This window comes from Ascaphus truei, chromosome 1 (assembly GCF_040206685.1).
Source record: "Ascaphus truei isolate aAscTru1 chromosome 1, aAscTru1.hap1, whole genome shotgun sequence".
Lineage (NCBI taxonomy): Eukaryota > Metazoa > Chordata > Amphibia > Anura > Ascaphidae > Ascaphus > Ascaphus truei.
This window is the reverse complement of record NC_134483.1, coordinates 548,475,804-548,498,633: the sequence shown is the minus strand read 5'-3', so window position 1 is coordinate 548,498,633 and position 22,830 is coordinate 548,475,804. Positions and strand designations below refer to the sequence as shown.

The 22,830-nt window shown below is 40.9% G+C and overlaps 1 protein-coding gene across 1 annotated transcript in view; it reads right to left on the bottom strand.

The window, feature by feature from the left end:
• The window catches only part of LOC142466012 (vomeronasal type-2 receptor 26-like), a 31,040-nt gene extending 9,722 nt beyond the window's left edge, over window positions 1-21,318 (bottom strand). The window contains exons 1-2 of the mRNA XM_075570646.1: window positions 21,196-21,318; window positions 18,996-19,829 (exon numbers count right to left, since the gene is read on the bottom strand). Of these exons, the coding sequence (XP_075426761.1) occupies window positions 18,996-19,829; window positions 21,196-21,318 (957 nt within the window). The remainder of the gene's footprint in view (window positions 1-18,995; window positions 19,830-21,195) is intronic.
• Between the last annotated feature and the right edge of the window lie 1,512 nt (window positions 21,319-22,830).

The window sequence follows — 22,830 nt, the reverse complement described above, 5'->3', positions numbered from 1 at the left end:
GAATAGTTCTGATATTGATTGATTATTATTTATCAAGATTTTATCAATTTTTTTATCACATCCTTATTGTGGATGCTTTCATAATAATTATATTTTAATTTATTTTAGATTTATTCAATGGTTATATTTATTATTTTTTATATCTGTTTCATTATTCAATATAATATTTGTTGTATTATTAATTATTATTAGTTGAGTGTATTTGTGACAGTGCATATTCTATATATATATATTTACTTATATATTCTATTGCAGGGGAGCGCAATTTTTTCCCCAACGCCCCCCTGCTGGCTGTTCCCTGCTCTCCACGCCCCCGCCCACCCCCCTTACCTCGGCTCCGGCGTTGGCGTCATGATGTCACATTGCCATGGCAATTTAAAGGGGGTTATACTGCACTCCACAATGATAAATTAATGTATACAGTTTACCGGTGCTGCTGGTTCAAGAAGGTACCTGTCAGGTATGTTCCAAGGCAATACTTAGGAAGGATCCAATGCTCCACATTTTTTTAAATAAAGTTAATTTATTGTGCTACACAACGTTTAGACCAATAGGTCTTTCTCAAGTGACTAGGCATGCACCAACTGAGGAAAACCCATGGCAACATGATGTCACATGACCTTGCGGCGTCATTTGACACTGAGTTGCCATGGCGACGCACCTCCAGGAACCACCGGTGCCAAGGTAAGTGCTGTTTACAGAGGCCTTCGCCGCTTCCCAGGTACTTAATTTAAGTTCCTTCAGGAAGTGCGTGGGGCCTCTGTAAACCCCGCGCCCCCCAGTTTGCATACCGCTGTTCTATTGTGTCATTTATATATATTTTTGTATAGTGTCAGCAATTATGTTTTGCTTTCATGTTTTTTTGCAATATTTGTATTGCTACATACTGTACATTGCTTTTCTTTTTATTTATGTGCTTTGTTTTTTGTTTAGTAGTTATGCTATGTTTCATGTACTATATGTATTGCCTTGTATGTAGCCTTAGTAATGCAATGTTCTGATTGGTTGGCTTATTAACAATATCCTGATGCGATCTGGATTGGCATGAAGGTTCGAGCCTTCTGGTATTTAAACCACGCCTTAAGATCTTTTAGACCAACCCCTGATGAAGCATCATGAAGGCGCAAAACACGCTGTGGTGACATCATTGCATTGGACGGCTGCCATTCATCCGCTCCCACAAGGATGTCTACTAGAAGCTAAGTTCTTTGCACACACCTATTCATTGCTATTGAGGTTACCTATGCCCTCAATGGGAGCAATGATAAGCTCAATGGGAATGAATGGGCACCCCCTCTACCCCCAACAACCATACAGTACAGCACAATACAATAATAGGCAAAATTACTGAATTAATGACATGGGAGACCAGTACTTTTAACACTTTTAACATTTTTACCTTCGTACTAGGCAGAACAAGGTACATAGTGAAATAAATTAGGTTTATTCTAGTGAGACCAGCAGATATACAAATTATACACAAAATAAAGTAGAATACACACTTAACTTGGGTGTGAGGGGAATCTATAGCCTCAATTGGGTGCAGGGTGCCTGCTTCGGAAGACTTACCCTGTCCGCTCCATGTCCAGAAACTTCACGGTACCTTCCTTGGGGAAGATACCTGGCTATTCCCGCTAACTGCGAGCAAGGCAAAAGCTGGAAATTGGCCGCAAATGCAGAACTTGGTCTCAACTAGGAAGGCTTCTCCGGCAACTCCGTGCTGAGTGCTTTGCTATTCGGAGCAAAGCACTTTTGAAAAACCTGCCAGCGCCTCACCGACCCAAGTTCCAAGACGGATCACGGGCATATCTCGAGAATCCATTTAGAGATTTGTTCGAATAACAGCCGCTGCATCTGTATCACAAAAGGAAACATCATGTTAACTATAATCTATCTCTAGAAGAGAAAAAGCTTCCAAAGGGATGGTGGACAACAAAGACTAGGGGCCTCATGCAGTAAGCAACGATAAGCCCTATCTCGCCAAAAAGCCTATTGATATTCAGTAAGCCCTGAGAAGTTGTCGAGAATAGGAAAACTCGCCTTTTTTTTTTGGCGGAATAAAAAATCCACTGACCGCTGAAGCCCTATATCGCCGCTCATCGCCAGTTTTTCAAACTCGCTGTATTCAATTTCCCCCGATCAGCATCTCACAGCGGATCACCGCTCAAAAATGGCGAATTTATCGCCAAATCTCCTCGGCACAAACAGTTTGCAAGAAGCTGGGGACGAGCGGCGAGGAGCGGCGAGACGAGACAGAAAAAATCAGGCCTTTATTTGATCATAGCTTTAAAGTATGGAGACTATGGAGCTGTGCCATATTATTTAGGATTTGTGATGCCGTGGCCTTAACCCTTTCCGGTCCAATATCGGAATACATCCGATAAAAAAATTTGCCACTTGCGGTCCAATGTTGGATCGGGAGGAGGAGGGAGGAGGGAGGAGGGGGGAAGTTGTGGAGTGAGGCACCGGCAGCAGCAAAAGTCCCCTGCATTCCCTTCTCTCAGCAGCCACACTGATCCCCCCTCCTCCCCCCCAGCCCTGCACGATCCGCCCCCCCCAAACCCTGCACCGATCCGCTCCCCACCCCACAGTGCCGCACCAATCCCCACAGGCAGACAAAGCAGCTGACATCGGAGGTAGGGGCGGGGTGTGTGTGAGCGAATTGTGCGGTGAGTGTGCACAGTGTGTGCAGTGTGCTGTGAGTGTGTGTAGTGTGCTGTGAGTGTGCGCAGTGTGCTTTGAGTGTGCGCAGTGTACGCTGTGAGTGTGTGCGGAGTGTGCAGTGTGTGCAGTGTGCGCAGTGTGCACTGTGCGCAGTGTGCAGTGTGTGCAGTGTGTGCAGTGTGTGCAGTGTGTGCAGTGTGCGCTGTGAGTGTGTGCAGTGTGCTGTGAGTGTGCAGTGTACGCAGTGCGCACTGTGAGTGTGTGCAGTGTGTGTGCAGTAAAAAAAAGCTGTATGTGTTTTTTTTCCCAAAAAATAAATTAGACTTGCTGGCGCACTTAGTGAAAATTAATTGGACCGCAAAGGGTTAAAAATAACTATTTTTAATCAATATAAGCGTTTCACTTATTGACCTAATAGTGTCCCGCACAAGTTATTAATGTGTTGAGATATGACTTGCTGATGTTATGATTCTTTACGTGGTACATTAATGTTTACGTTCGCAGGATAGTGCTATCGTAACCTCTTAAAGGTACAGTTCTTACAATAACAAAAATACATGCAGGCATACCCCGCATTAACGTATGCATATATACATACATACCCCGCGTTAACGTACGCAATGGGACCGGAGCAAGTATGTAAAGCGAAAATGTACTTAAAGTGAAGCACTCCCTTTTTCCAGTTATTGATGCACGTACTGCACTGCAATCATTATATACGTGCATAACTGGTGTAAATAATGCATGTGTAACAGGCTCTATAGTCTCCCCGCTTGCGCACAGCTTCGGTACAGGAAGGTAGCTGGTATTGCTGTTCAGGACGTGCTGACAGGCGCATGCGTGAGCTGCCGTTTTCCTATTGGTCGATATGTCCTTACTCGCGAGTGTACTTAAAGTGAGTGTCCTCAAACCGGGGTATGCCTGTATATATTAAACTTTGGCATAACTGTTATTACTATCACAAATAAGCAGGCCCTACTTTTGGCATGTCATTTGACAATGTTTTTAATGTATTACGCATTTTCAAAGTTACATCCCGTTCCTCTTCTGATTTGTTTTTTTTTCATCTCCACCCTCTCTCTATTAGGATACCAATTGTATCTAGTAACTGGCCACACATACAGATGCAAGGACTACATTTCCCACAATGCTGTGCAATAATGTGATGTAATAATCCTGATCAAGTGACTGATTACAGAACGGATCGCTCATAAGTGTACCAATTCTGTTTTAATTGTGCATATTTAATTTATGCACATAAATAATAATTTTTATTATAAAATTTTATAAACAAATAGAACATTTCAAAATCGGCTTTACAAATCAACATACGTAAATGATTTGGTAACAATGGTCACTAATTAAAAAAAAACTACCCCCATTGCTGACTGTTGCGTACGTTCCAATTATTATTGTTTTTTTTAAATGTAGTTATTAACCAAGGTATATGAAGATTGACGTCACGTGTAAAAAATATGTCATATTGTAATATATTTGAATAGCTAATTAATACATATTCAGATTTTCTAGACACACATTGAACTTACAGTATATATTACTGTTTTTTAATTACTTTTGTAACTAATTGAAATTAATTAAGACACGTGACCTACACACATACAGTAGCTACTTAAATTAAATTAATTGCACACTTACTTCGAGGTAGAGATGGCGTTTTCTGAGATGGAGATAGAGGAGATAATGTTGAGAAGGAGAAGACTAGTTTTGGAGGAGAGACAGGGGAGAGAGGAGATGAGAGGAGAGGGCGCGGATAGGAGAGGGCAAGGGAGAGGGAGAGGGGACAGGAGAGACGTGGTGCCCCGTCCATGTCTACATCGTGATTTAACTTGTTTGGACGGGCTTACGGATGAGGAGATAATTAGTCGATATCGCTTTAGCTGCGCAGCAATCTTATCTCTTTATGACAAGATAAGAGAAGATTTAGATTTTGTAACAGCCAGAGGTCATGCAGTCCCTGGGCTTGTTAAAATGCTGTGCTCATTACATTTTCTTGCTTCTGCATCTTTTCAGACAACTGTGGGAACAATAGGCGGGGTCTCGCAGTCATCATTCTCGCGGGCCCTTAGCCAGTTTCTATGTGCACTAACTAGATGCGCTAGGCATTATATACATTTTCCTAGAGAGCAGACAGAGTGGCTGGAAATCAGGAATGGCTTTTACACCATAGCCGGGCTACCATGCGTGATGGGTGCAATCGATTGCACACATGTTGCTTTGACTCCACCGACTGTAGATGAGCATGTGTACCGTAATAGGAAACTGTAATGCTTGCGCTGCCCATGAGCAAGACTGGACCCCGGTACTGAGGTTTGGAAGTAGCAAACCACGCACCCACAACAGCGGGAGCTTGCCTGGCAGGTGGATTGTCAAATGTAGCCGGGTCTGGGTTGGAGAGAGTGGGTTATTCAATACTTGCCACGGTCTTGGAGTGGAGATTTCAGAGTAGTTAAAGTCTGTTAGCCATGGTCTGGGATTGGAGAGATCAGAATCATGGAAGTCCATATAGCCGTGGTCTGGGGTTGAAGAGGTTAGAATATTGAGGTCTGTATAGCCGTGGTCTGGGTTGGAGATTCCCACAAGGTCGAGGGCAAGCTAGGGTCAGTATCCAGAGAGATTCCAAGGTAATGCCGGGTCGGTACACGAAGGGTTAAACTGCAAGGTAAACACAAGGCAAGGAGCAGGTCACAATGGACATAGGCGCTCAAGGCTAGAGGAAGTTATGCTCAGCAATGACTGGGAGTGAGAGCAGGTGTACTTATGGGAAACAGGAACCAGTAGCTAGGGAGGTGGAGTAGAGGCACGGCCTCTGCGGAGGCAAGGATTGGCTGCAGGAGACAAGTGGGCTAATGAATACTTGGCACGTAGCTGGGGAGCGGTGCACGTCGTGATGTGTGCGTGCCACACATGAGAGAAGCGCGTCACATCTTAGGGGGCAGAGCTAAGCTACATGGCACACTAGAAGAGCTGCGCGTGCGTGCGCATGCGCTGGTGCCAGAGCGGAGGTCTGAGATGAGACAGATAAGGAGGGAACCCGTTGCAAAGAACGTGTTCCCCGATACCTTACAGAAGCACTTTCACTCCATGAATGTGCAGGTCGTATGCGATGCCTACATGAAAATTCTGAACGTGGTAGCCAGATTTCCAGGTTCCGGCCACGATTACTCTATCCTGAGGAACTCATCTGTCTTCCATGCATTTGAAACAGGTCATTTTGGGCATGGTTGGCTGGTGTGTGAGTATAAATAATTCATTTCACTGTTAGGCAACATTTTGTGGTAATGTTGTTTGTTTTATAAGTTTAGTTATTTTAATTATCACATCCATTTTGTCAAATACTCAAAAGTACATAAATATTTTTTAAACTTAATTGTTAGAATGTAGATTAGATTTTTGTTAATAAAAAATCCATGTGTATTTGACATACAATACATCTGTTATGTTAAAAAATAAGATGAGCCATATTTGAATACTACCTATCTAACATCCAAACCTGCCATTTATTATTAAATTTACTATGGATGTTTAATGTCATTAAATAATATGATTTATTAAGGTTTCAAATACAGATATCTGAATGTTTTATGATCCTCTCAGATATGGATAAACACCTCATAAGTTAGATATACAATATGTTTGACATCATAGAACTAGTGTGTCAAAAACAATATATAAGTAGAAATATTTTTACATGGTACTATGTTTTTTAATTATTTGAATATGATGTTTTATAGGTGACCCAGGATATGGGCTCTGACCATGGCTCTTAATCCCACTGGCTAACCCTCAAGCCCCAGCAGAGGAAAGATATAATGTGGTACACGTAACCACTAGGTCTGTTATAGAGAAGACATTTGGACTGTTGAAAAGTCGGTTTAAATGTCTGGATCACTCAGGTGGTGCCCTATAGTAGAGGCCTAAAAAGGTGTCTGACACAGTGATTTGTTGGTGCATTCTGCACAATGTTGCACTGCGTCATAATCTTCAAGACGACATATGGGAGGGTCTGGAGGAGGACCCTCTTGTCCATGCTGCAGGGGATCAGGAGCAAACAGCCAGTGGGGTGGAGACACGTCTGAATGTGATAAACAACTATTTTTCAGGTAAGCAACAATGTATATGTTAACATGAATATATACATTCATTCATGTTTATTACAATGACATTTTACAAATATTATTATCTTAGGATAGGGATGCCTATAAGCAACTTCTTTGCCCGAGTGTACAAACACATCTGGCTAAGGTATGTGAAGCTCAATGATCTTGTATAAAAACATGTAATAACATGAGTAACATGTGTGCATGAGAGGACTATGTTGAGCATGTACAAGTGTTATGTTAATTTTTGTGTTGTGTATGCGTTAACATTTGGTGTTTCTTAATTTTCAGTCATATTAAACGAATCATCATTGAAGACATCTCTAAAAATGTACGTACATTAAAGTTTAACATTAAATCTATTTTGTTTAACATTATGTACTCTGTGTTAATATCTAAAGAAAATGTTTGGATGAAATATTAACATATGTACCTGACAATTAGATACATTATAACGAACAGAGATAACAAAACATGTATGTCCTTTCTCTAGCAGAAATGGCTTCATTATTATTGACCGCAAAACACAGGAGATGACGATGAACCTGGGAATAGAAGCTTATAGGTATTTACAGATTACTTGAAGTGCTTTAAATGTGCTAATTGAACATTTTTTTGCGTTGCCAAAGTCCATTAGTCTCATGTGTCCATGCTCTTTGGGGAGAGGGGGAGGAGAGGGACTTAAACTTAAACGACTCTGTGTAGAATTGTTATGGAACATATTTGTTGACGCGTATGCATGATAAGATTTTACATTAAACCCCAGCACATGCACGAATAGAACACTCTGAACGCACATGCACTACATCACACAGCACCAATTTTTAACACCATCACTTGCCTAGCACAATATGTTGAATGTTTGCCTGTATTTTGATATGCTTCTTAGTAATGCAGTTTACATGTATACATGTTGACATTAATTATTGTCACGGGAGACCAAGACTTATGCACACATTAATACCGGGATTCTGGACTGAGCACACAAGATGAGTAAAATAAATTGTAATTTATTTATTTTCAGACAAACATACAGAATCTTCACAATATACACTTAATAAAACACTGGGATGGGGGAACAAAAACTTATGTCCTTGGAACGAAACAAAGTCGCTGGACACCCCTGCACGCATGCAAGTGGATGCGCAAAAGGATCCGTGTAGCAATTCCTGGCTAGGGGCACAAGTTGCCAGCCCTCTCTCTCAGCCAAATGGACAAAGTTCATTCAGTCCTTACAGTGTTTGTTCGTGAACCCTTAGCTCTAACGAATTCCCGAAGAGGGCATCAATCTTCGTTGCAATGTAGTTTAACCCATCACACTCTGGAACCGCTGATGCTAACCTTGGATTTTTCTTCATAGTGGAATCAGGTGAATCTCCTAAGGAGAAGCAGGCATTTTTGTGGGGTTCAGGGTCCCATACCTAAGATGCATAACCAATACGCCCGTGGGAACATTTCTCCCACCTATTCCCGACATGCCAGAACTTTGCATAAAGGGCAGAAGTTGCATCCTGAATCGCACGGAGCAGGCGCTAACCTCAAACCTGGGCTCCTTAGCATACCGCGGAGATTTTAAACTAGGATGGAGGGGGGAGGGGAATGAAACAGATAATGATCTAAATGGAATAGATGAGGATACAATGTGGTATGGAGGTAGAATGGGGGCAAGTGCAAGTTTGACAAGCAGTGAGACACCCATAGTAATTACAGATAATACTAGAAAACGTCTAAAGATTAAACCAAGTGGGAGCAGAAAGGAAGGAGCAGATAATAGTACAGGCTGAAAAAAACTTAAATGCATGCTTGCTAATGCATGAAGCCTGACAGATAAAATGGGAGAGCTTGAATTAATAGCTGCAAGGGAGCAGTATGATATCATAGACATTACTGAAACATGGTGGGATGAAACTCATGACTGGACTGTTAATTTAGAGGGTTATTCTCTTTTTCGGAAGGATCGAACAAATAGAAGGGGAGGTGGAGTATGTTTATATGTTAAACCGGATCTAAAACCTATTATAAGGGATGATGTTTATGAAGGGAATGATGAAAATGTAGAGACTTTGTGGATAGAAATTAGCAGTGGAGATAAACGTATAAAGAAAATGTTTGTGGGAATATGCTATAAACCACCAAAAATCTGTGAGATTGAGGAAGCTAAAATACTTTTGCAAATGGAGAAGGCATCAAAACTGGGTCATGTTTGCATAATGGGGGATTTTAATTATCCAGACATAGACTGGGGCAATGAGATTAGCGTTACAACAAAAGGAAACAGGTTTTTGGGGGTGCTTAAAAACAATTATATGACCCAAATTATTGAGGAACAAACCAGGAGAGGGGCAGTTCTGGATTTGGTCATATCAAACAATATAGAAGTAATAACAAATATTAAAGTCCTGGAACATTTGGGTAACAGTGATCATAACATGGTCTCATTTGAATTAAATGATCAAAAAACAGATTACTTGGGTTCAACAAAGACTTTAAACTTTAGAAAGGCAGATTTTAATAAACTGAGGTCTAATCTAGTAGTAATACAATGGGATGATGTTTTTGCAGGAAAAATGTAGAAGATAAATGGGCAGTCTATAAAACATTGTTAGAAAAACACACTTATCAGTGTATACCCTTGGGTAATAAGTATAAAAGAAATAAGTCAAAACCAATGTGGCTAAATAAACAGGTAGGGGAGGAAATGGACAAGAAGAGGAAGGCGTTTAGATTCTTTAAGTCAGAAGGGACAGAGACATCGTATCAGAATTATAAGGAATGTAACAAAAATTGCAAAAGGGCAATTAAATTAGCAAAAATGGATAATGAAAAAAGGATTGCAATAGAAAGTAAGGTCAATCCTAAAAAGTTCTTTAAGTACCTTAATAACAAAAAAATGAGAAAAGAAAATATAGGACCCTTTCAGTGTGAGATGGGTAGGCAGATTATTGGAGATAAGGAAAAAGCAGAGGTATTAAACAAATTATTTGCCTCTGTGTTTACCAGGGAAGAATCAGGTTCAATAGCAATGCCACAGGAGGAAGCCACAACCTCCATATTAATGACCAATTGGGTAACTGAGGAAGAAGTTCATAAGCGACTTGAAAAAATTAAATTAAATTAAAAATTAAATCTGGATCAGATTCATTGATGACGTGCTGATGCTCTGGTCAGGCACTGAGGAACTATTGAGAAGTTTTATTGACACACTTAACAACAACCCCTTTAACCTTAGACTCACGTTTGAGGTCCATTGGTCCAAAATCAATTTCCTTGACATCACGGTCCATAGGAAGGCTGATGGTAAACTAACTACCATGATTTATCGCAAATCAACATCCACCAATAGCCTGCTCATGGCAGATAGTCACCATCCATCCTACATGATTAACAGCATTGCCCTGGGTCAGTTTTTGCGTCTCAGACGTAATTGCTCAGAGATCAGTGAGTTTAGGATACAGGCCAAGGACATGATGCGTTGATTTGTCGAAAGGGGGTATTGGAAGAAAATCATCAAGCAGGCCTTCCATCGAGCCCTACATACCCCAAGACCATCACTCCTCACTGATCATGCTAAAACTAATGAAACTGACTCAGGTGTGATACGCTTCATAGGCACTTACAGCAATCAGTGGTCTACACTACACCACATCCTCAGTAAACATTGGCATCTATTGCTGGAGGATCATGATTTTTTGCATGTTTTAAATTCTACACCCACGATGGTATGCTGCCGCGCAAAAGCCTGAAGGACAGACTGGTCCACAGCCATTACCAGACTCAACCAGCTAGGACATAGCTGGGACCAAAACCCCGTGGCACTTATACGTGTGGCCGCTGTAAGGCATGTCCATTTATTAGGCTTGGCAAGGAGTTTATGGACTCAGAGTCTAAGATCACTTACCAGGTCAATTCCTTCATCAACTGCCTCACCACTGGGGTAGTGTACTTGATTACTTGCAAGTGCGGTATGCAATATGCAGGTGAGACTCATAGGGCCTTCAAAGTGCATTTACTTGAGCATTTGTGCTCAATCTATAACCTACAAGATACACCTGTCGCGAGACATGTCAACGGTACACACAAAGGAGATGCAACTACCCTATGTTTTATGGGTATTGCACATGTCCCTTGGGGCCCACGCAAGAGCAAATAGGACTGTAAATTGCTGAAATGCGAATGCAAATGGATTCACACATTGAACACTTTATCTCCTCATGGTCTTAATGAGGGTTTTCTTTTTTCATCATTTCTTTAAGTCCACATTTTTTTCATGGTATAACATTAATTTGGTTTATTGTACTCAATAAGGTTCTGTGTATCAATATGAGCTTAGTGGGATCCAGGTATACAGTATTGTGAAGATTGAGATAATGTGTGTGGCTATCATCACCTCCATTTTGGCCTAACCGCCATTTTGAGTGTTTGCTTGTATGTAAGCTTATTTGTTCCTGTGAATCTTTGATTCTGCAGAGTATCGGTCCTGGATGTAACTCACCCTTGTGTAATTCCTACAAGGCATGCACAAATTGAAATAGCATTCGTAAGAGGTTTTTCCTGCCTTAGATAATTCTGCTGACCTTGGGTTCTGTTATCTGACAGCTACAGTACACACACAGGGCTGGACACAGTAACTCCCTTATGTCACAAGGTTAAGGGCGGCCCATATTATGGTGATAAGAGGATAATAATATAGCAATGTAAAGCATACACAGGCGGCACACTTTATTCGACTGCGGCTCATTCCGCAAGCCGGGATATGTCCCGGCTTGCGAGCCGCAGCCCCTCGGCGTGCCGTGCATCACCGATGCGCGGTCACGCGTCATAGGGTGCCTGTGCCGCCTGTACGCGTGCCCAGGGCTCCCCGAGGGAGCCCTGGTGTTCGCGGATGTGGGGGACGGCGGTCTGACGTTCCGGGGGACCCGGCGGACCCGGAGAGGAGAGGGGGAAGCCCCGATATGCGGGCCTCTCCTCCGAGGCTTCGGCGCGCGCCCGAGACATCCCGGCGCGCGCCAGGTTACTGTCGCGGCCGAGACCGTGCAAATGCTCGAATAAACTCGGCCGCGACAGTATTTATATATCAATATATATTTTTGTATAAGTCATCATATATTATTTATCTCTAAGCCAGCACCCTTAAGGGGCGTATTACTAATTTTTAAATGTATAAAAATGTGATACCAAGCAATATGTTGGCAGAGGCCTGAGTTCCTTGTTGGAATTCTTTTCTCTCAATTGTGCCTTGGTACAGATAAACTCATCTTGTTACTTTTTGAACCCTTGACTCATTGATTTTATTTCTACGCTTTGACAGTATGCTATTAACTATTAGAAGGATCCGTTTTGACTTTAATTAGGCGGTTCCGACAGTGTAGCACATTTCTACATCATTATACCTGTTACCCACTGGCCTATCCCATTACGTATTCATGGTGAATAAATAATATATTTTTACAGTATCATCTATATTGACATTTGTGTTCCTCGCAGCCTACTATAATATTACATCATATTATCTCCTTGTACTTGTTGACATGTCTCTGACTTTTGCTAGCTCCTCCTACCCCTATGTGTAATTTTGCAGTGCTGGTACTGTTTCTTTCTTTTGTGCTACATGGTAGCCTACAGCTGTTCAGCTATCATTACTTTGTGAGTTGGGAAGCATACCCCTCCCCTCCACACACACCCACGCAACTATTGGTTGCTGACACCCCAGTTAAACTTGCCCTCCGGGCATTTAAACTCCCACATACCATCTGTACATGAATCCTCCTCCCCCTGTGAAGAAGCATGTGAGACGCGCAAAACGGTTGTTGGGGCATAGTGATGTCATCACACTGACGGTCACGGCGGCCGAAACGGAGCGTACACATACAGCTATTCCTTCTAACTGGTGTTTTTGGTATCAGGCTATTGGAACATTGCTCCCATCCACTCGGCGGTCAGGTTGCATACTTCCTGCTCACCATAGTCCATGGGATGTGGCAAATTGCAGCCCTTATAACATACTGTGTACACTATATTTACACCAATGTCTGGTTTACACTATATGTGGTTATGTACTTTACCATTCTTTGCCTGATCACTGGGATATTGAATAGCATCTAGTTGTGACATACTATCACTCAGTCACCATTGCTATCCCCTACTCTTAGCAGGATGAGATCATTTGTTATCTAGCTGTTGCTCTATTGCATGATATTGTAGTGAGGTTATAACCAAGTTATTATAATCTGGTTTCTACATTACTGCAACTCCTGTGTAGTACATTTCTAGTAATATACCAGTACTTATTTCCACTATATCTCCGTTTCGCCCCTAAGGGGACCTTTTTAAATTTAAATTGATATTATAGTTGTCATTTTACATTTTTCATCTGGTTTTATTTTGTATTAAAGGTTACATAATTTTTGTCGTGTTATATTTGGGGTTGTGGGACCTTACAATTGGTCTGTTTCTACTTTGGAATTTGTGGTATCAGTTATTTAACTGTTACTTTATGTACAATATACTATTCTATACCTAGAGTGCAACATTAAGGGAGTTTTAGTGACCCCATGTGCACCAGTTATTGTTTTTCTCTTATGTCTGGTGAGCAAGGTGCTTTTGTGTGATCTTTATCCCTACTTCAGCACAGCTGGCTCAATTAGTGGCTCAGTATGACTGACTCACTAATTGAGCCAGCTATGCTCAAGTAGGGAAATCCTGAAAATCTGGCCTGTTTGCGGCCCTTGAGGCACTGCTGGTGAATTTAGAGAAGGGAACATCAATTTGAATTTGCTTACAGGAAACCTTTCTAAACTTTTAAACCGAATGCCATTAGTAAATGAGTTTCCAGTAGGTGGATTTTACATAAATTACACTGGGAACAACAATAAATTTATGGGTCATGTGCCTCCACCAACTAATGAAATCTGTGTAAAAATGTATTTACAGCCCGGAGCAAAAAATTTACAGGGAGGATGTAGCCTTAATTTTACAGTTTTAATTAGTATATTAAAAAATGCTTGCAAAGATTCTTCTTTACCCTGCGGACTCTATTGGCTCTGTGGTAGCAAGGTCCCCTTATTTCACTTCACTTACATGTGAGTATCTGTACTGGTATATACCAGTTTTTAATTGCACTATGTTATATAAGCATATGCTTTGATATTTTAACCCCTTCTGGGCTTATTTCACATAACACTAGTATGCATTTTGCGTAGGGACCTGCTAATGAGATTTACCTTGACGTGTTTAGCAGGCTTGGCATTATTTGATCAAAGGATGTATACCAAAAGTCTCCTTTTTTCTTATAGGTATTTACACCATACATATATTTATATTAACCATTGATTGCTATCCCAAAGGGAGAAGCGCAGGGATTCACTTTCTGTTTTGCACATTTGTATGGCCATTTCCTTCACTAGCTGCATGCTCTTTACATGGAGAAGCGCAGTGATTATATATTTGTCCTCCACCAACTAATGAAATCTGTGTAAAAATGTATTTACAGCCCAGAGCAAAAAATTTACAGGGAGGATGTAGCCTTAATTTTACAGTTTTAATTAGTATATTAAAAAATGCTTGCAAAGATTTTTCTTTACCCTGCGGACTCTATTGGCTCTGTGGTAGGTGGGCCTATAGAGTCTTGCAAAGCGGATGGACAGGCTCTTGTTACTTAGGAAAAGTGGTCCCTGCTTTCACAATCACCAAATAATTATCTACAGGCCATTTCAGAAACAAGAGAGAAACACCCAATACTTCAGGGCTGAAAAGTAGTTTATGGAAAGAAGAGTTTTGTGCTAGTTTATTTTCAGATGTAGGGTTTGGGTTACTATATGACAGGCTCAATGCATCAGCAGATGTATTAGATGATGTTCTCAATCACACAACTACAGCCATTGCATCATTAAACCAAGAACAGGGTCTGATTAGGCATATGGTCTTACAAAACAGAATGGCTTTAGACTTTGTTTCAGCTTCAAGAGGAGGTGTATGTGCCCTAATTAAAGAACAATGCTGTGTTTTCATCCAAGATCAGAGTGGCAATTTACAGCATGAACTAGATGAAATAGAAGAGATTCAAGAAAGACTTAGAAAGGGAAGTGATAGAATGGGATCATTTGGGACTAGGCGGATGGCTTGGATCACTGGGAGCGAAACTGATGAATGCTTTGTAGTGTGTGTTAATGGTACTTGTTATCATATATGTGTGTGTCACATGTTGCAAAGATATGATCCACAAAGGTGCTACCCCCTCTTCCAATCTTATGCTACTCTTTGCAGATACTAGAAACAGCAGTCCCCTGAAGAAAGAAGATGCCAATCACAATGATCTAAATGGCTTGTGCGTCATTACATATGCGTATAAGATAAACAAAATATGAATATGAGAACATTAGTTTAATAACAGAAATTTGCAAAAATTAATTGAGTCCGCTAAAAAATAATTATGCAAGCTCGCAACCTTTATTATATATACGCAACTTTTCAGTTTCTCCTGTGTTTATGGATTTCTTACAGGGGTACATTTGACCGTGAGACCCTCCCTCTGTATTTCTACCACTTTAAATGTGAGAAATGACTGTTATCTTTATTTCAGTTTCACAACGGCTTATCTCCGTCTCAAGGTTTGCAGCTAGCTAGATGGCTTAATATAAACAAAATGTTCTGAGAGCAAGAGGAAGAAAACATCTTTCTTTCAAACTCAAACTTCCATGCAGACAAACATTAAGTTGGATGACACACAGAAATGAGAATACAGACAGGGACAAAATGCCTGCCAAGATCAGGCAACCAAGATGGATGCTGAGCAAAATGGCTGCTTAGTGCTTTTTACGTCAGACCCCCCTCCTTATATCACATTCTCAACTTTCTCTGTATCCATCTTTCCTGATGACACTAAATTGTGTAAGGTACTATAGTAGAATCAAAACACTGTGTAATTTCTCTCTACAAAGACTTGGATAGACTGTTAACTTGGGCAGGTAAAATGGCAGATAAGTTTTAATACAGATAAATGTAAGGTTCTAATAAACACTCAACTTACAATTTAAATGGGGATACATTAGGAGAGTCCTTGATGGTGAAGGATTTAGGAATGTTTGTAGACAGCAGACTTAGCAATAGTGCCCAAAGTTATGCAGTAGCTGCAAAGGCAAACAAGATATGTTGCAATGGATGGAAGGGAAGTAAACATAATTATGCACCTTTATAAAGCATTAGTAAGGCCACACCTTGAATAGGGAGTACACTTTTGGGCACCACTCCTTAGAAGAGACATTATGGAACTAAAGAAAGTGCAAAGAAGTGCCACCAAATGAATAAAGGGGATGGATAATCTGATTTATGCTATGAAGACAGGCTAGCGAATTTAGATTTGTTTACATTAGGAAAGAGTAGTGTAAGAGGGCATATGATAACTATATATAAATATAATTGGGGACAATAGAAGGAGCTTTCAAAATAACTATTTATCCCAAAGACAGTACAAAGGACTCGGAGGCATCCCTTTAGTTTGGAGAAAGGAGATTTCACCAGCAACAAAGGAAAGGGTTCTTTACAGTAAGGGCAGTTACAGTGTGGAATTCATTACCCATGGAGACTGTGATGGCAGATACAATAGATTTGTTCAAAAAAAGTTTGGACATATTTTTAGAAAGGAAAGGTATACAGGGATAGACCAAATAAGTAAACATGGGAAATATGCTGATCCTGGGAGTAATCTGATTGCCAATATTTGGAGTCAGGAAGGAATTTATTTTTCACCTTATGAGATATCATTAGATGATATGTCCCTGGTTTTTTATTTGCCTTCTTCTGGATCAATATACTGTAAGTACGGATATAGGATAAAGTATCTGTCATCTAAATGTAGCACGTAAAAGACGTATGTCTTTTTTCAACCTCTTCTACTATGTAACTATGTATTACAAATGGGGTGTGCGGAATATTCCTTCCTATTATTTAATGTGTAATGATAGGCAGTACAAATGGTTATACATTCAAAGGGCCTCATGCAGTAAGCGTTCATAAGCCACTTATTGACCACTTATCAGCCAAAATGCCTACTCTGATTCAGTAAACGTCGATAAGTGGGCGATAAATGCCTGATTTGCCAAAAAAACTTTGAACAAAACCAAATCGCCGACTGAGCGGTGATAAGCCACTTATTGACGCTTTTCAGAATGTTCATCAACTCGTGCAATTCTAGTAGTAACGAGTAGGTTATCGACGCCTAGCGCCGCTCTAGAATGGCGATTTTCTCCCCAAATCCAAACGCCAGGAAAAGTTGGCAAGTTGGTGGGGAGAAGCTGGCGATAAGCAGAGAGACAGGACTTAGAAAAAATCAGGCCTTTTTCCTGCATGGATGCTGTTTCATGCCTTCCTGGTGCGTGAGCTTCCTGTTTCCCCGGGAGTCGGAGGGCCAGCGCTTCTAATGGTAAGTAAAATATTGCATGTTTGTAAATGTATTTTTTTTCAGGTTTTTACATTTTTAATTTTTTGTACATTGACTGATAATGTATTAATCTGTACCACTTTAGGGTACAAATCAATACACTATTATGAATTTTTTTGGCATTTCTCACTTTGTATTGATGGTGATTTTTGCTATGTCAGTTTATTATGTGGATGTAATTGTTTGGTATTTTGATGCTTTATTTAAATTAATTGTTGGCGATTGATTTTCGCTTTTAATTAATGATGTGTTGGCTAATGCTTTAGATATTTTTTAATAATTAATTTCTTTGTAGATTAATGTTTCAATTAATTTATTGTTGTTTTATTAATTAATTGGTTTGATTGGTTACTGGTTTAATTAATTCATTGTTGATCTGGTTACTGCTTGTATTAATTGCATTAGCTGGCTAGTGTTTCTATTTAGTGATTTTTTGTTGTTGGAGTTTTGTAATGTTTTATTATTGAGTGCTGTAGAGGCTTATCATGCCCATATTATTATATGGATATGATGTACCACTATACTACTCACGGTGGGTAGTAGGCAGGGTGGGTTAACCCCTTAATTACTATAGCGGTTATTAACCGCTAAGGTGATTAAGGGGTTAGGGGCCATTAGAATGTACATATTATATATGTATGCATTCTGGCAACGTAGAACAGGGACCTTTAGTATCCTGATGAGGATGCCCTTCATATTACTGTGTTAAGTAGAACTGTATTTTATTTAGTGTATTTATGCTGGTTAATGTTGTGTTTAATAATGGGCAAATAATCTATTATCCATATCTGGATAATAGTTATTTTCCCCATTACTGTACTGTATGTATGTGGTGGTGGTTGAGGTGGTGGTGGTGGTGGGGGGGGGGGGGCGTGGGGGGTATTGATTTATTTAATGTAGGCCCATGTTTTATTTGTTGACATATAGGGTTGGTACCTTTGGTCTGCGGGGACCTATGGAGACCACCAGAGGACCCCCGGACGCCCCCAGAGACTAATGGCCCATCGGATTAACAGAGCAAGGTTCCCAGGGACTGCCAGGGACCCCCACAGAAAATCCAATGGGCCATTAGTCTGTCTGCAGCATGATCCTAGCATGTACCTGGGTCTTTTTGGTGATTGCCCCAGATTTGTTTTAGAATAATCGTTGGCACTACAGTAGATGTGCAGGGGGTTTCCGGAGTAGAACCACGGACCCCCTGCTTCCCGAGATACTGGCCACGTTATGGGGTGCCGGTATCTCCTATGCATTGGATTCCCACGTCACGTCACCGGGACATTTAAATGCATAGGAGATACCAGCACTCCCTAACAGGGTCTGTATCTCGGGAAGCAGGGGGTCCCCGGACCTCCAACCAACGTGGTTCTGCTCCAGAGAACCCCAGCTCATCTACACTTGGTAGAAAATGTATACTAAAAATCATACATTTCGGTTGAGATTTTCTCACGGAGAGGCGATCCTATCGCCGGCGGCAACTCGCCGGTTTTGGAAATTTTCCTGTGAGAGGTAATGAAGCTTTTCGGAATACTGTGATACCAACGCTCCAAAAAACGGCGATATAAATGGCCGGGCGATATTTATTTTTAACCTTTACGGCATAGGCCCCTGAGACTTAAAGCTACATACTTGATACTTTCATATAAAACAGACATTAAAGGAAGTTCAGCTCTTAGCTACTTGTTATGTTTAATAATGTTAATATTTTGAGTAAAGCAGAATGTGTCACAGGAGCGCAACCAAAGGGTTTGCTGGGAAGTGTCTGCAATTTGTATATTTACCTGCTGTTTGTATTCATAGTTTTGTTGATGCTTTTTAGCAGGATTCCTAGAGAAGGATAAGTGCATTTTGTGCAGAGCATGAACCATGGCATACACTGCCACGTACACATGGTAAGTGGTTCCAAATCTATGAGTATTGTACACATGATTGCCAGTATCAGTAAGACGTTCCTTCCCGGTGCAGTTGTAGAGATGGACATTGTAAACACTTTCAATGAGCCTGTTCCTATCTTGATTTGATGATAAACATTTCAAATACATTGTCCACATATGTTCAAGTAACTGGTCATGTGGGCGACTTACAGGGTTAACGTTCTCTAAGAAGTTCTTCATGCCTGGGATAATTTTCCTGGGATGTGTAAATGACAGACTGCCATTAAATGGTGTTATGGAGATATTGTTATTATCTCTGTGAAACGTCCAAGTAGCAGGAACAATAAGAGTCTTTTCGGTAATGGCGGCACACTCTTTTCCTACGGAATAAATACAGGACAAGGAAACTGCGCCACAAAGTACAACAACCTGGGAGGTTGAGGTTTGGAGAATTGCAGTGTTTCTAGCATTAAGCTCTCTTCTATTTGTGCTTTGGAGACGAGCTATCTTCAGGATGAACTCAATGCAGATGCCATGATTGGTGGCCTCTTTTTCCAGCTCCTGACTCTGTGTTTCTCCATCCTCATCATCTGATGCAATAATTCCAACCCAGGTCCAGCCAAAATGTCTCAGTAACTTGGAAATTGCTTTGTATTGGATCTGGTCATTTTGATGGGTTTGGAAAAAGGATGGGTAGAAAAGTTTGTTGCCTAGAAGATGGTCTGTTGCACCATAGCTGATCTAAAAAAAATGAAAATGCATCAGTAAGCAGAGATGCTAATAACCATCTCAGCTAGTTTGCAGTCACAGTCTATACAGCTGCATGTGCTTAATTTTAACAGTAAAGTAACTCTGAACTAAGAATTTTCTAAACTGGCATCAAGGCCAAAGACAAAGGTCTGGAGGAGGGGTGACCAACTCCAGTCCTTAAGGCAGGTCAGGTTACTCAGTTACTGCATTGACTGAATGGGGACAGTTGCTTGGTGGAAATGCATCCTCTCCCTTCTATCCATCACAGTCATTGCCTGGGCCACTGATTGAGCTACCTGTGCTAAAGCCGGAATATCCTTTAAACCTGACCTGGCTGGTGGCCCTTGAGGATGGAAGTCGGCCACCCCTGGTCTAGATACTGTAAAAGATACTACGCTCTAGCACACCTCATTCATTCATTCATTCATTCATTCATTCATATACATAGGAGTAAAATGTAGCACCCATTGTAAATCTGGGCCAAATACTGTATTCCTGGCACAAGAACTGGTTTTATAACAATAAGAAGAAAAAGGAATGGAAACATGACAACAGTAACACATATTTAATAACAGTTTGTAGGACTTAGTGTGACGTGAGGGGGTAACCAGGCTCTTAATAAAGGTTAAGCCAATTTTTGGATGCCCCTGATCCAAAATAAGGGTTCAAGAAGAGTCAGCTATTGAGCCCATTAGCGTTATATGCATAACCTGTAATTTGCGGTAATAAATAATTGTTATCTTTTTGCCTTTTCAGGGATGCCAGCGAGCGGGTATTGCTAGGGCATGAGTTTCAAGGGGGGTTTTGAGGAGAAATTGTTGTCAGAATGTGCCTAGGTAGTTGGGGTCCAGAGTTGTCGCTTCCCCTAAAAATGTATCCAGGAATCATGCCTGATTCTCGTATATATGTAGGCACATTGTCCCGCAATATCTCCCCTTGAAAAGGTAACCGAGACTCACCACTAGGGTTCTTTTCTTCAGAACAGCTGTGACGGTGAGGGGGTAACCAGGCTCACTAATAAAGGTCAAGTCCACTTTGTTGCCCCTGATCCATGTTTTGGGGTCCAAGAGTGTTAGCTCTTGGCCTAACTGTTGTATATGTTCTGCCATGCATTGTATGTAAGATATGCGACAAGTGGATAGAAGGTTGAGGAGCGCTCAATGCCAGGTAGAATGTTAAATAACACCAAACCACCATCCAAGGAAAATGATGTCAGAATTAATAAGACATGTAAGTAATATAGCCAGCAATTGTGGGTAAACCTCCCCTGAAGAAGGGTGGTGGGAAGCAAGAAAAAGCCCCCACCATCAATCTCATTGGGGGGTATCCCTGTAGAAAAAATAAAATAATTACTCACAATTCCTGGTGTGGCTGGATGGATATGCTGCTTCCAAATGAAGTCCTTAGACTGCTTCTGACGTCTTGGTTGCTCGCACTTGCGCGGTTGCACATGCCCGGACGTCATGACATCATGACGCATGTTCTTTCGGCGTGAACGGGTAACAGGTAAGAAGGGTATTTATAAGGACTGGTTTTCATTGTATGCTTATCCTTGATAAAGAACGCTAACACGTTCGAAACGTGTTGGATTTTAATGTCTTGATGACTCAATAAATGTAAACTTTTGTTACCTGGATCCTCTCTTTGCTCCTACCGGATTGTGCGCTCCTTATATCATCTGCATACCATATACTTCATTTGGAAGCAGTTAGAAAACAGAGATTAGGTAGCGCTAACTAGAAAGATAAAACAATTAATATTGTGCAACCTTAAAGGGGATAATAGTCCACATATAAGGGGCTGCCTCAAATACAATTTCTGACCCCCTGGTCAGGATGATAGCATAGAAAAAAGGATATGTATAACAAGGCGCCTGTAGTTAAAAGGATATATATCCAACCAGTAGGATAGCCAGGGATAGGCTCCAGACGTAGTGATGTGCTTAAAATAAGAGAAAAACACAATACATAGCGTGATACTGTTTGACAAAAAAGGGGGGGGACTACATGCAAACACACAGATATATAACTAATAAGTATCAGCTGAGATACCAGGTGATTGTAAATTTAAAACTCTTAATATACATATAATGATATACAGGACATATAGAAAATAAAAAACTGGGTAAAAGGACAATGAAATGCCGATTGGACACACTGCCGCAATGGGTGAACTGCCCACTCACCGGACGGCAGATGTAAACAGGCGGTGGATAAATCTGAGAGTATCCCCCCTCTGCTGCTCAGACAGCTACTGCAACCGATCCGGTCCGTAGATAGAGCATTGCACACGCCCGCCGGCGTGTGTCAGTGGAGCTTCTCTCAGCTGGCGGTGCAGGATGTGCAAATGGCTTCAGAACGGCTACAGCAGATTCGCCTGGTGTATGAGAATAAACGTCTGCCTGAAACAGCTGATTCGTCACCAGATCCGTTCGGGAAGAGGGAAAGCACCCCAGTGCGACAGTGGGAGTCCAAAAATGCCACCCTACGCGTTTCGAAAGCGTGCTGTTTTCTTCCTCAGGGGTTCTGTCATTGTGTCCATAATTGTCCGTTATATACGAGTCCATAATTAATCCTAATTCACCTGGCAAGTGTTGCACATGCGCAATGGGCTCTCAGTATACAGTAGTTAGTGTTTGTGCTCTGATTAGAGGCACATGCGCTGTGTGCAATTGGATATTCAAATGGTATGTTACTACATAGTAACTCTCAGCTGAAACAAATAAACACTCTACAACATACTCACATAAAAACAAACAAAAAAAACAAATTGAAAATAAAAGTGATATTTATATCACAATATGGGCCATATGAGGATAAGCCTATAAAAATATGTGTTACATAAACTTATTAAATTATTATATATTATTAATGTGTAAAAAAAACTATATGTGTGCAATATAAATATACGCTAAGAAGGTGAGAATATATGTGTTAAATGTACCAAGTCTTTATAATGGTGCTCATCCATTGAACTTATACTCCTTTACAAC